The following is a 12,972-nucleotide window of genomic DNA, read 5'->3' as shown; positions in this document are numbered from 1 at the left end:
TTACTTTCCCTGATGGACCAAAAACAATAAAATCTGAGTACCGTCTAACTATACTATGATCCTAAAGAACCACATTTATCCATTATAATTAATTTTTAAAAAGGACTTTCAAATATTTATTCACAGGCTGAATTTATTATAAGAAATAAATTCTTTCGGAAATTAATAATTTTCAATGTAAAATTATCAATACAATAAAAATGTACCAACAAACTACCACTTGAATTAAAAATAAATGGAAAACCTAGTGAATCTAAATAAAAAATCTCAACATACATTAAAAACAAAACTTTAAAATATCTTTAAATTATTAATCAAATAAAATTAATAATTACTGAAACAGGACAAAAACACACATTCTAGGATGCCTCATCTAACTTGCTCTCACCAAACAACTAGATAAATACACAATCTCTAGAGTAGGAGAAAAAACTCCAGAGGAAAACACCTAGGTTATAGTGATACAATAATATTGAGCTAATCAACCTCTGTGTGTTTCAATTTTTCAGCAGAAGCTATTCCACTTTTAAAATTCGGTTCTAATCTATTATACAAGAATGACTCCTACTAATTATTGTGATTCCCCAAAAATAAGACCTAGCCGGACAATCAGCTCTAATGCTTCTTTTGGAGCACAAATTAATATAAGACCCGATCTTATTTTACTATATTAATTTTTGCATCAAAAGACGCATTGGAGCTGATTGTCCAGCTCTTATTTTTGGGAAAACATGGTACTTTACTCCCATTAGGACTTCTAACTCTCATGAAAGCTAGTTTTGCCTTACTCAAAATCTTTTGCCTCAAAATAAAAGCAATTCTGTTCAGGGCTTAAAAACAGAATTCAAAAGATTATGAAATAGAAAATTATTACTCTGTAACATTAAATGGCATCTAACTGTCTGAAAAAGATTTATACGTTCAGAACATTCTAACTCAAATTTCAACCTTCAGAGAAGCCATTTTTTAAGAAGTATTTGTTCCAGGAAATGCTTCTCCAAATCAGAACCTTAACTGGAATCTTGAGCCCTCTTTGAATGGAGTTAATATATCTGCCAAATGAACGGGATTAGGAAAAACTATAGTCAACTATATTATTTCTAACAATCTCAGAAAGCTATACATTTCTGAAACAAAACAGACGTATTTTAAAACAATCAGCATTGGTAAAGCAGTTAATCATTCAGTTAAAATTAATCATTTTCCCCATTCAATTTCTATTTACTAATTCTTTACTGAATTTTCTTCCACCCTCATTTCCCCCACCAAAAACAGGTTTTTCACTAAGTCAAAGAACTTATATGTAAAATGTTACGTCAATTTCTGCCCATTAAAAAATAATTATTGCATATATGCATATATATGATTATATTGATTAAATATGAGTTTGTTAGCAAGCACATACATGGAATCAAAACCTTTAATATTAAAAATATGTAATACTACTGACCCTGGGGATTCGCAAAAGATATTAGATCAACAACAAAATCTCAAAAAGAAACTAAAAATAAGAGTAAAAATGTCCTATCCATAAAAAAATGCTTTTCACACTCCAGAGCAACTTCACATATATGAAGAATGCTCCTAAAAGATTTTAAGGAAAATTATCTCATATATTTAGAGGGAAAAAAAAGGCCTCCTATAATTACACAGTAAAAACACACAGTTTCCTCCATCAATAAATCACCCTACAAACTATCCATTAACCCAGAGCTTCTGCAGGTGGGCAGTTGTGACAGCTACCTCCTACTGACATGGTGATATTAAATGGGCCCAGGACTACTGTTTTGGAGTAAAAATGAAACAGCATAAGTGCGAATTCTTTTTACTTTTTTTTTTTTGTAAGTGCGAATTCTGTGTACATACAGCAAACTGTTAACAGCTTGACATTTTATTTTAGTATTCCATGAGTTGTAATTATACTCAAAGCAATGTGAGCATCACAGCCTAAAACGTATGTTCTAATGTCCTATTCAATAAAACATCCTATACTAGGTACTTTCAATAATAAAAGTATTCATCCTCACTTGAAAATGTAGTGTAAATTGTGCTCAAAGCTATAAGAAAAATTATTATATTATTACAATATTTTATGCCTTAAAAAAAGTCATAATGCTTTAATAGAATGACCTTTATTTGCATAAAAATAGTATGCATAATTATTTTCAGAGCAAATATTGCCTAGATAAGATTTTCCAAGGAAAAAGACTTGTAAAATTCTACCCATGTGACAGAGAAGTCTTTTCCTCAAAAGAATGCCAGTTCTCATTATATAGGTTTTCCTCAGCTGAGAACTTAGGTTGTCATATATAGTACAATTTTGAAGTACTATGAAAATTAAAAGATCTATAGGAAAAGACCAGTTAATAATACTATCCTTAATATATGAATTCCAATAAAAGGTGGATTTTGACAATAAAATATAAACTCTTGTGTAATAAATATATAATTTATTCTATACTTACACATCCACAAGTAGTACATAATTTTTACTGTCTTTTGGAATTCTACAGGAATATCTACAGAAAAATCCTGATAGAAACAAGGTCCCACAGGAAAACTGCCAGGAAGAGGTGGCCAATTATTTTTTCTGCCTGCAAATTAAAAAAACAAAAAAGTTATTTACACTAGAACAAATATGTGCTGTTCTTTTTTGTTTTGTTTTGTTTCATAATAAAGCACATTATTTATCCTTTAATAGATATTTTACAAATATATCACTGTATCTCTACATTCCTAGAGAACTTTGAAAGCCAAGCTTTGTATCTTTTAAAATTTTTTCCAAAATCAGTTTAGAAAACATTAGATGGGAAAATAATTTTCCAGTGTCATATCATATAATATTTAGCAGGAACCATTTATGTACAGTTGAAACAAGAAGAAAAAAAAGAGCACAGGACATACTCAGTACTTTGCCCTAAAAACAAATTTATTTCAAAGTCCCAAGAATCTGGGTCTCACATGAAGGCCATGCAGTTTTCATATCTCTACAACTTCCTCCTCAGTGACTTAAATCTGATTACTAACCCATGTGGAGAGCAAAGACCCAGCTTCTGAATCTTTCGAGTTTTCTACTTTAACTCCATGAACACAAGATTAACCAACACCAACGTATCAAATTTGAAAATCTCAAAATCGCAAAAAAAATCATACCCAAAAGGCACATATATGAAAACCATAAAAATATGAGAAAACATGAAACAGTCATGAACAGACACTAAGGAATTAAAGCACTGTCAAAAACCTAGGGGAAAAATAAATTCGAACTGTAAGGGGGGAAAAATAATGTGTCTATATAAAGAAATTAGGTTAAAAACGGGGCTTGGGAAGTGATGGAAGAAATAAAAAAATCTACAATTAAAGAAGTCAAACATTAAAAACAGAGGGTAAAAATAGCACCTAAAGGCCATTTTCTCATTTAGATATTATAATCCCACAACTTTTAAAAATTAGGTTTTACATACATTTTATAGACTAGAAGCATTTTCATAGTGGAAAAAAAGCATGACCTATTTCTGATTCTCCCCAACATGTCTCCACTGTTTGTCACCCTTTTCAAATTTCACATGGTTCATACATTTGCCATTCAAGTCTCACAGGAGTATTTGAGAAGCAGCAGAGCACAGCAGTAAAGAACAAGGCTCTGAAACCGGAAGTGCCCAGCCCCTTATTGTCTAGGCAGTCTTGGGCAACTCACTTAACCTCCTGAAGACTTTGTTTCTACATCTAAACAATGAGAATAACAACTACACAGAATTGTATCGAGGATTAAATGTATAACATACTGCAAATCTAACTAAATTTCCCACTCTTCATTACAATCTTTACTAAAGTATCTCTCATAGAGATAACTTGTATTAGTCAGTGCTAAGAGAATAGGGCAGATTTTAGTTACATGTATTTCAGAAACACTGATTTCAATTAAACGTTTAGTTTCTCCTTTTTGAGATGCTCTCTCTGATGTTGCATGTAAGAAAATGGTCCAGGATAAATGTATCCTCAGGAGGCCCTAGACTTACACATTCTAAGATAAGGAACAAACAGATCATTTGTTAGCGTTGTCCTAGACTGGTCATTCCATCACCATCCCAGACATACTAACGATGACCTGCCTAGCTCTCTCATCCCTCCTTACCCAGATACTGCTAGCTTTCCCTAAAATACACCGTTGAAGTGACCTTTGGTAGATACAGCCTGAATGGATTTCATAAATAATCAATTCAGCATTTATTTATTTCTCTGTCATCATCGAAATACCCTAGGCTTCCTAGAGTCACCACAGACATATTTTTTGTAAACATGACTTGACAGATAGGATACACTTGTGAGGATGGGCAGATAATTTGAAACTAGGCTGAAGAAACAAGAAGAATCAAATGTAGGGCACACTCCCATGTACTCATAAAGCTTCATTAGACCCAAAGACAGCCAAGTGCAGAATCAAAGGCTCCTGGCCTTAAAATAAACCAAAATTATCATATTCGCAATCACTTTCTGTGTGATAATGCTAACACTGTTTTAATCTATCAAAAGACTATGCAAATCAACCAACATTAAAGAGCTATACAGTATCAAGTAGGAAAGGTGTCTGATCTCCTAGCTAGTACAGGAAAACAGGGCAGGGTTTTATCTGCCAGCCAAATGACCCAGAGCTACTGCAGGAATAATTCAAAGTGTTTAAAAGTGGTTTTTATTTCAAACTTCTTTGGATACTACCATGTTGACTGAGGTTTTGCATTTCTCGTTCTCGACGATCTAATTCAGCTGCCTTTCTTTCTAGTTCTTCCTGGCGTTTAAGCAGTTCAGCTTGAGCCAAGGCATGTTCCTAAACAAAAAATAATCAAAAAGTGACTAAGTTGTCATCAGTATAAAATATAATATCATTGATACGCTATTTCTTACTTCTCCCTCTACTATGTTAGAAACCTAATTCAAAAGTTCTTCCAAAATGTAGGAATTCACTATAAATTAGTTTCAGAAACTATTATGGAGATACTTGCCCCATTTTGATCTTTTGGTTTTTAAAAAAAACCTCAGTGGGCATGCTGGGCACATTAGAACAGGAGAAAATTCTAAGAGTGGTCAGAGTCCTAAGGTAATTGGGAAAACGAAATTAAGGTGTTCTCTGTGTCTAAATGAGTGAAAAACAGAGACAAAGGGAAGAGTGGAAGAAAACAAGCAAATGGAGAAAGGGACAGCTGAACTGGCTCTTATGATTTGGGTTAATTGGTACATAAGGTTCCCAGTGCAATAATGTGTCACATCTTATATTTTATAAAATAATGAGGTGAAAGAAGGTCTGGTTAAGAAATTCTGGTTTATAATTCCATCTGCCTTTATGTGATACCAAGCATCCTATTTATCTCCTTTTCTCTCATATTTTGGCCACTTTCTACTTCCTACCACTGTCCCTTGCTTAGCCGTTGTAACTCTCTTCCAGTCATATTTATTATTCTGTCATTGTTACTGTAATGGTATCATGCATTAAAAAGTAATACCAAAGGCAATACAAATTTCACTCTACAAATTGTACACCAAGATAACATATAAATTCAATTAACTGCTAAAAATGGAATAAAGCAAATGTTATAAGTTGAAAAAGAAATCAGAAGTATTATAGAGCTGACAAGGTACTAACCCAGACTCAAAAGTAAGTTAAAAATTATGCAGTAATGCAACATATGAAGAATTACTTTGCTATGAAATGACAGTGATTATTAATGATACTGTAATTTCCAATATGAATTTACACATGTAACATGAACTAACCTTTGCAATCTGTGTATAAGCTGGATGTTCCTCTGTTGGTTTCATTATTGCTGGTTGTGTACTGGGTACATTAGGCATTTTCACATTGCCTGGTGGAGGCTAGGAAGATTAAGAAAAAAGCAAATTATATAACATAGAGATCCAACTTTTAACTTCTTTCAAAAGGCATAATTCCAATACAAAGCAAAATACCAGGCTCTGCCTCTCTTCCTCCCCTACCTTCTCACAGGCAAGAGTGGCAAAGACCTTAGGCTCCAGCTCTCCATCTCCATTTTCTCAAACTCATTCATTTCTCTCCTCTTCAACCTGGGTGCTACCTCAAACACTACACTTTGATAATATAAAGTGCCTCATGAGCAAGATTAAAAGGCAAAAGCTAAATAATAAGCAATACATACAAGAGTCAATTAGTTAATATATTTCATATGTACAAATCAATATGAAATAAACATATTATGGGAAAAAATGCATTTAAAAAACTCTTAACAGGCAACTTATAAAAGAATCACAAAAGGAAAACATCAAAAACCATCAACCTCATTAGGAATCAAAAATGCAAATTTCACCTGATTATTTTTAAATCATTATTACCATAAAATTACCACCACATTTTAGAAAAGATGTGGATATTCTCACACACTGATAGTGGGAGCATAACCTAGTTCACATAGTAATCCTGGAATACAATTTGGTATTATGTGTAAGAGCCACAGAAGTATTTATACCCTATGATCCATAAATAGCTAGTCTTTAAAAATATGAAAAGGAAATAATCCAGGGTATGCACAAATGTTTGTATGCTAAGAATGCTCACTTAGCATTATTTATAAAAGCAAAAGTTAGAAATAACCCTATTGTCCAACAGTACGAAAAGTTTAGATAAATTATGATACATTCACAGAATATATCACGTAGCTATTTAAAAATTCTGAAAAATATTTAATGTAATGGAGAAACCTTGTACTATTAATAAGTGATAAAAGCAAGTTATAAAACAAAATTATACATACACTATAATCAATTTTTTATTTAAAAAACATACTTAAAACATATCAAAATGTTAATAGTTATTATTTCTAAATAGTGAGATTAAAACTGTTTTCTTGTATTTTTTATCTCTACTATAATCTTTTGTAACCCAAAGAATTATAAATTCTGCTCCACCCCAATATACAGAGGGTGCCAAAAAAATGTATACACAGTTTAAGAAAGGAAAAAACTGTATTACAATTGTAATAATATATACCGATAACAAAAGATGAATACAAGTCATGTGTATACATTTGTTTGGCACCCCTGGTGTTAATAGGCAGAAACAATGAAGCTAATCAGTCCTGTTCTCCAACTAGAAAAGCATGGTCCCAAAGCCTCATTCTCTTGCTTAAATATGCAGTGACAACAAAACAATGGCCAAATAAAATACCTAACAAAGTTAGTTTGGCAGCACGTTTCAGGAAAAGCACAAAATAAATTATCCAAGAATTCACATGGTTAAAACCTTACCATAAATCCTTTACCGGTTCAAGTGACAAATGAAGTATTAACTATAATAAATGAGCAGGTGAGGACGAAGGCTGGATGAGAACTAGTAGGTCACAGTGCTTGCATTGTAGCACTGATGAAGTGTCAGAGAAGGACAAATCTCTAAGAGCATGAGCTGCATGTGACAGCTATTCCACTGGTAACTTCTTCAAAGTTGTAGATGTTACCTAGATCCCTGTTCAGCTCCAGAGCCCAATATTTTCTTCAGTCACCACATACCTGATTATCCACTTCAAGCCAAGTACAGCTCTTGTCATAATTATTAAAGACCTACTCTGATGATAGCCCCTAATTCTTTTCCAACTTGTCACATCTGTACATATGAGTAAAAAGAAAACAATCCACTGAAGACTTCCATTTCAGGCAACACAGCAGACCACAGAGCTGTAGAGGACCCCCGGTCCCCATACCTAATACCTAAAAATGCAGATCAAATTTTACTTAAATAGTATTTTAAATACATAACTGAGATGACAAGAAATCCTGGGATGCCAGAGTAGAAAAAATTATAATTCCCAAAACCAAGAACCTCTGTGCTGTGCCAGACACAACATCACAGAGCTTAATAAACTGGAGACAAAGCTTGGGAGCCGATGCGAGGTAAAAATCAATCTGAGATTCCTCCATAAAGCCAGGTCTCCCTAAAAAGCAAAATTCTCAGTGGGTAAGGAAAGAAAACAGCTTCACAGAAAGAAACAGCAGGAACACTTGCTTGTCTTGCCCTTGACTCTGGATAAAGGGAAAAAATAAAAAACACAATAGAAATCTTCCCTGAGAATTCCTAATCATAAACCTACCGAACTTGCAGACTTCACATTACCCAGATAGACAAAATAATCCAAGCTCAAATTTTCATTTCAACAGATCCCAGGTTGGTAGGGAGTTCAGGAACACAGCAAAAGAAAGAGGAACACACTTAAAACCAGACTTCAAAGAATTTTCACAAATCAAGTTCCAAGAAACTTTGGCTCATGATTTAAACACAGAAGGAAACAAGCCACTACAAGCATGGGCCCCTAGACACACAAACTACAAAATAAGACAAGTGATACTGTAATTATCAGATACAAATATGAAATAGGTATGTTTAATAAAGAAATAAAATAGGGTAATAAAATTATGGCTCAGAACAAGAGACTATCAGAACTGACCAAACATCATCTTAAAATGATACAAATGGAACTTCTAGAAATGAAAACGGTAATAACTGAAATGACAAATTTAATAGACAAGTCAAACAGCAGACTCACAGAGATGAAGAGGTAATTAGAAAAATGGAAGTCGGTCTGAAGAAACTGCACAGAATGTGGCAGCGATGAAAAAAAAAAGAAAGGAAAATATGAGAGGTTAAGAAAGCTGACAATAGACAAGATCTAAAAACTAAGAGTTCCCGAGAAAGAGAATAGAGAGATTGAGGGAGACTCAATATTTAAACAGAATGTGAGGACACTAATTCTCTGGTTCAAAACTCCAAAACCCAAACCAAATTTTTAAAAATAAAATAACACCGAGATATGTCATAATGAAAGTGCAAACCCTAAGAACAATTGATCTTAAAAACAGCAAGAGAAAAAAGGAATCTCAATAAGACTGAGAGCTAACTTCTCAACAGCAACAATGGAAGCTCAAGTAGAATATCCCAAGCTGATGAGAGAAAGTAAATGTCAATGTAGACCTCTAAATCCAGTGAGATTGATTACCTTTTGCGAACGAAGGTGATAAATAATGATCAATACTGAAAGAGTTACCACCAGTAGATCATTACTAAAGGAGTTTCTATTTTAGGAATAGGAAAAATGATACCAGAAGGAAAATTTGAGATGCAAGAAGGAATATCTTTCTGCCTCGCTGGACACTTCTGAGAATATCATCTTCATTTTTACACACATCAAAACTCCAGATATAAAAGGAATGTCAACCTATCGGTAGAAAACAAGAGGACACTCTAGTACAACTGATATACCAGAGTAAGATAAGCTCTTCTCCTCCAGACGACCCTGAAACTGTGTCTGTGCTGGCAGACCCTGGGAAAACCTTCAGTTCTCAGAACGGTAGAAGGTGCAGAAATGGTGACAGAGAAAATCATTGAGACTAGCCAGGAGAACAGTACCGCGTTTCCCCAAAAATAAGACCCGGCCGGACCATCAGCTCTAATGCATCTTTTTGGAGCAAAAATTAACATAAGACTGGTCTTATATTATAGTAAAATAAGATCGGGTCTTACATTATTTTTTGTTCCAAAAGATGCATTAGAGTTGATTGTCTGGCTAGGTTTTATTTCCGGGGAAACAGGGTACGAAAGCAACCTTGGGGTAGAATAAAAACCAAAAGTCTAGCAGCCAGGCTGTATATCCTGCTTCTGTGGTAGATGGAAGCTCGCAAGTTAGTAATAGACTATATTTTAAAATATCTCTGTGAAAGGTAAGGGTTTATAATTTCTTTCATTAATTTTTTATTGAAGTATAATTGACATAATATTATATATTAGTTTTAAGTATACCACATAATTTGTATATATTTGTATATATCGCAAAATAATCACCACGGTAAGTCTAGTTAACATCCGTCCCCACATATATGTAATTACAAAATTTTTTTTCTTGTGATGAGAGAACTTTTAAGATCTACTCTCTTAGCATCTTTCAAATATGCAGTACTTTATTAACTGTAGGTACCATGCTATACATTACATCCCCATGACTTATTTATTTTATAACTGGAAGTTTGTACCTTTTGACCCCTATCACCCATTTCACCTGTCCCCCACTCCCTGCCTTTGGCAACCACCAATCTGCTCTCTATCCGTGAGCTTGATTTTTTTGTTTGTTTGTTTGTTTGTTTTTTAAGATTCCACATATAAGTGAGATCATAAGGTATTTGTCTTTGTCTGACTTATTTCACTTAGCATAACGCACTCCAACTCCATCCATATTGTCACGAATGGCAAGATTTCCTTCTTTTTTATTGCTGAATAATATTCCATTGTGTGTGGGTGAGTATACATACACACACATTTTCTTTATCCATTCATCCATCGATGGACACTTAGGTTGTTTCTAATTCTTTTATATTATAACACGAATTACCTTACTATGTTTGCCTGTTCTGTGTGGCTTTGGAGAGCTCAACTAGGACCAATAAATAAAAATCATAGGAACACACATATTTTGGCTCAATAGAATTAAGAACATTATAACAATCATGGCAATACAATAGTGGATGAACTGTTCTGTAATATAGAGAACTCTTTGCACTGGAAATTCCAAAGGTGTTTCATTATTAAATAAATGATTGAATATTCAAGATCCCTTCAAGGCATGGGATGTCCACAAGTTGTCTTTCTCGTGCATAAACAAATATATGTTCTCCTTCCTGGTTTTCTTCCATATTCTAAACCTATTCAAGAAAATGTCTCCTTGTTTTTTCCTGCCTTTTCTCTTCCATCTGTGAACTAATATACTCAAGAGCCTAAAGCAATGTTTCTTAATGTGTCAGTAGATCGCCTGCATCAGAAACCCCTAGCGCTTATTAAAAATGCAGACTCGGGCCCCACTGTGGACATACTGATTCAAAAACTCAGGGGTGGAGGAGAAGGGATTTGCATTTTGAACAAGCTCACATTTGTAGTAAGCTCCCCAGGATGATTCTTAGACATCTTGAAATTTGAGAGCACTCCTCTAAGACACCCAAGTTTACAGCTTTCCTAAACCGCTCTCTTATCCTTTCACCTAAGGGTGGGACTGCCAAAAGAAACCTAAAACTTTCCGCAGCTTTCCCTATCAGTCTCTAATGGAGCAGACAAGAACTAACTGTGGCTGTGCTTAGCACAGATTCCCTTGTCATTAAGGGTGGCGAAAGTTATACATGCTGATGTCAGAATCAGAACAGATAGAAGTAATTTTATCAGCATAGATAACAATTTGTAAACAAGGCTTTTAAAGATTGGAGTAATTGGGGGAAGCAGTGCATAGGAGAAGAGAAGGCATACACACAGATGGGTGTTTCCAAGCAGAGAAAGGCACATAACGGAACAGAAGCATGAGCATAAGTATTTATTCATACACTCATCAACCATTTATTGATCAACTACAATGTACCACAGACAGTTCTAGACACTAGGGATACATTGATCAACAAAACAGGTAAACATCTCTACCTTCATGGAGCTTACATTCTAACAATGGAAGATAAACAATACATGTAAGAAACAAATACACTGAGTATCTTAAAAAGCATAAATTTTTATGGAACAGCAAGAACAGGGTAAAGAGGTTGGGAGTAAAGGTGGAGGGGGGACATTTTACAAAGGTGGTTAGGGAAGCCAATATTTCAACAAAGGCTTTATGGAAGTGAAGCAGTCTTGCAGATATCTGGGTGTGGGGGCGGGGGACCATCTTAGGCAGAGGGAAGAGCCAATGCAGAGTCAGGAGAATGTCTGGCTTATATGAGAAAGACCAGCACACTGGATAGGAATACATGAGGGAAACAATATAAGGAGATAAAGAACACAGAGGTGTTAGGGACCAGATTCCAGGCTATTTTAAGGACTCGGTTTTACTCTGAAGAAAATTAAAAGTTAGTGAAAAGTTCTAAGCGGGAGACTGAAATGCTTGACTGTTTTTCAAGAGATCACTGTGAGTTGAAAACAGACTGAAAAAGGTGGAAGGAGGGAGAGTAATTAGGAAACCACCACTGCAGTAATCCGGGCAAGGAATGATCACAGCTCAAGCCCAGTGGTGGCTTGGAGATAACGGGTCAGTTCTGGAAGTATTTTGAAGGGAGAGCCAATGGGATTTCCTGACAAAATGATGTGAGATATGAGAAAATGATGAAACACCACCAAGGTTTTGACCGAAGCAACCAGTAGGACAGAGGTAACAAAGACTGCAGATGAGCAGGTTTAGGAGCAGGGGACTCAGTTCAGTTTTTGACACGTTGAACTTGCAATTCCTAAGACAGCCAGGTAGACATGTCTAGTAGGCACCTGACTATACGAGTCTGGTGTTCAGAACAGAGGTCTGTGCTGGAGATGTGAATTTGGGAGTCATCAGCACGTACGTGGTATATAAAGCTATAAAACGGAATGAAATCACCACCTGAGTGAGCATACAGAAGAGAAGCAAAGCCTAACTCCAATACTGGGGGTAAAGGGGCTGGAGAGATACCAGCAAAGGAGACCGAGAAGAAAAAACTCAAGCGCTCTACAGATGAAGAAAGTGTTCTAAAAATGAGATAGCGATCACCTGTCAATACAGATGACAGATCGAGTAAGGTTAAGACTGAACATTTACCATCAAATTTGGCTATGCGGCAGTCACTGGCTACCTGGACAAGTGCATTTCGGTACAGTGTTGGGAGCAAAATCGTTATTGAAGTATCTTTTAGAACAAAGGACTGAGAAAAAAGAAACAAACAAGTAGACAACTCTTCAGAGGTCTGCAGCAATGGGGAGCAGAAAAGGTTTTTCTGAGAAGGGGACTCCAGAAATGGACTGGAAGGGAAATGAAGTTAACCAAGTTTTGTTACAGAATTACAGTAATTAAGACAGTGTAGTATTAGCATTAAGGAGAGACATACAGATCAATACAATAGAATTCAGAGTCCAAAAATAAACTCTTACATTACATAATCAATTGATTTTCAACAAGAATGCCAAGATAA

General features: G+C 34.9%; 1 protein-coding gene across 1 annotated transcript in view; it reads right to left on the bottom strand.

Annotated features, from left to right (window-relative positions):
• SCAMP1 (secretory carrier membrane protein 1) overlaps window positions 1–12,972 on the bottom strand; it is an 84,919-nt gene that overhangs the window by 38,597 nt on the left and 33,350 nt on the right. Inside the window, exons 3-5 of the mRNA XM_019728169.3 lie at window positions 5,770–5,868; window positions 4,717–4,825; window positions 2,466–2,594 (exon numbers count right to left, since the gene is read on the bottom strand). Coding sequence (XP_019583728.1) covers window positions 2,466–2,594; window positions 4,717–4,825; window positions 5,770–5,868 — 337 coding nt within the window. The remainder of the gene's footprint in view (window positions 1–2,465; window positions 2,595–4,716; window positions 4,826–5,769; window positions 5,869–12,972) is intronic.

Source organism: Rhinolophus sinicus, chromosome 3 (assembly GCF_057876585.1).
Source record: "Rhinolophus sinicus isolate RSI-liver-muscle chromosome 3, RSI-T2T, whole genome shotgun sequence".
NCBI lineage: Eukaryota > Metazoa > Chordata > Mammalia > Chiroptera > Rhinolophidae > Rhinolophus > Rhinolophus sinicus.
The sequence above is the reverse complement of the archived record's forward strand: the minus strand, read 5'-3'. Positions and strand labels throughout refer to the sequence as shown.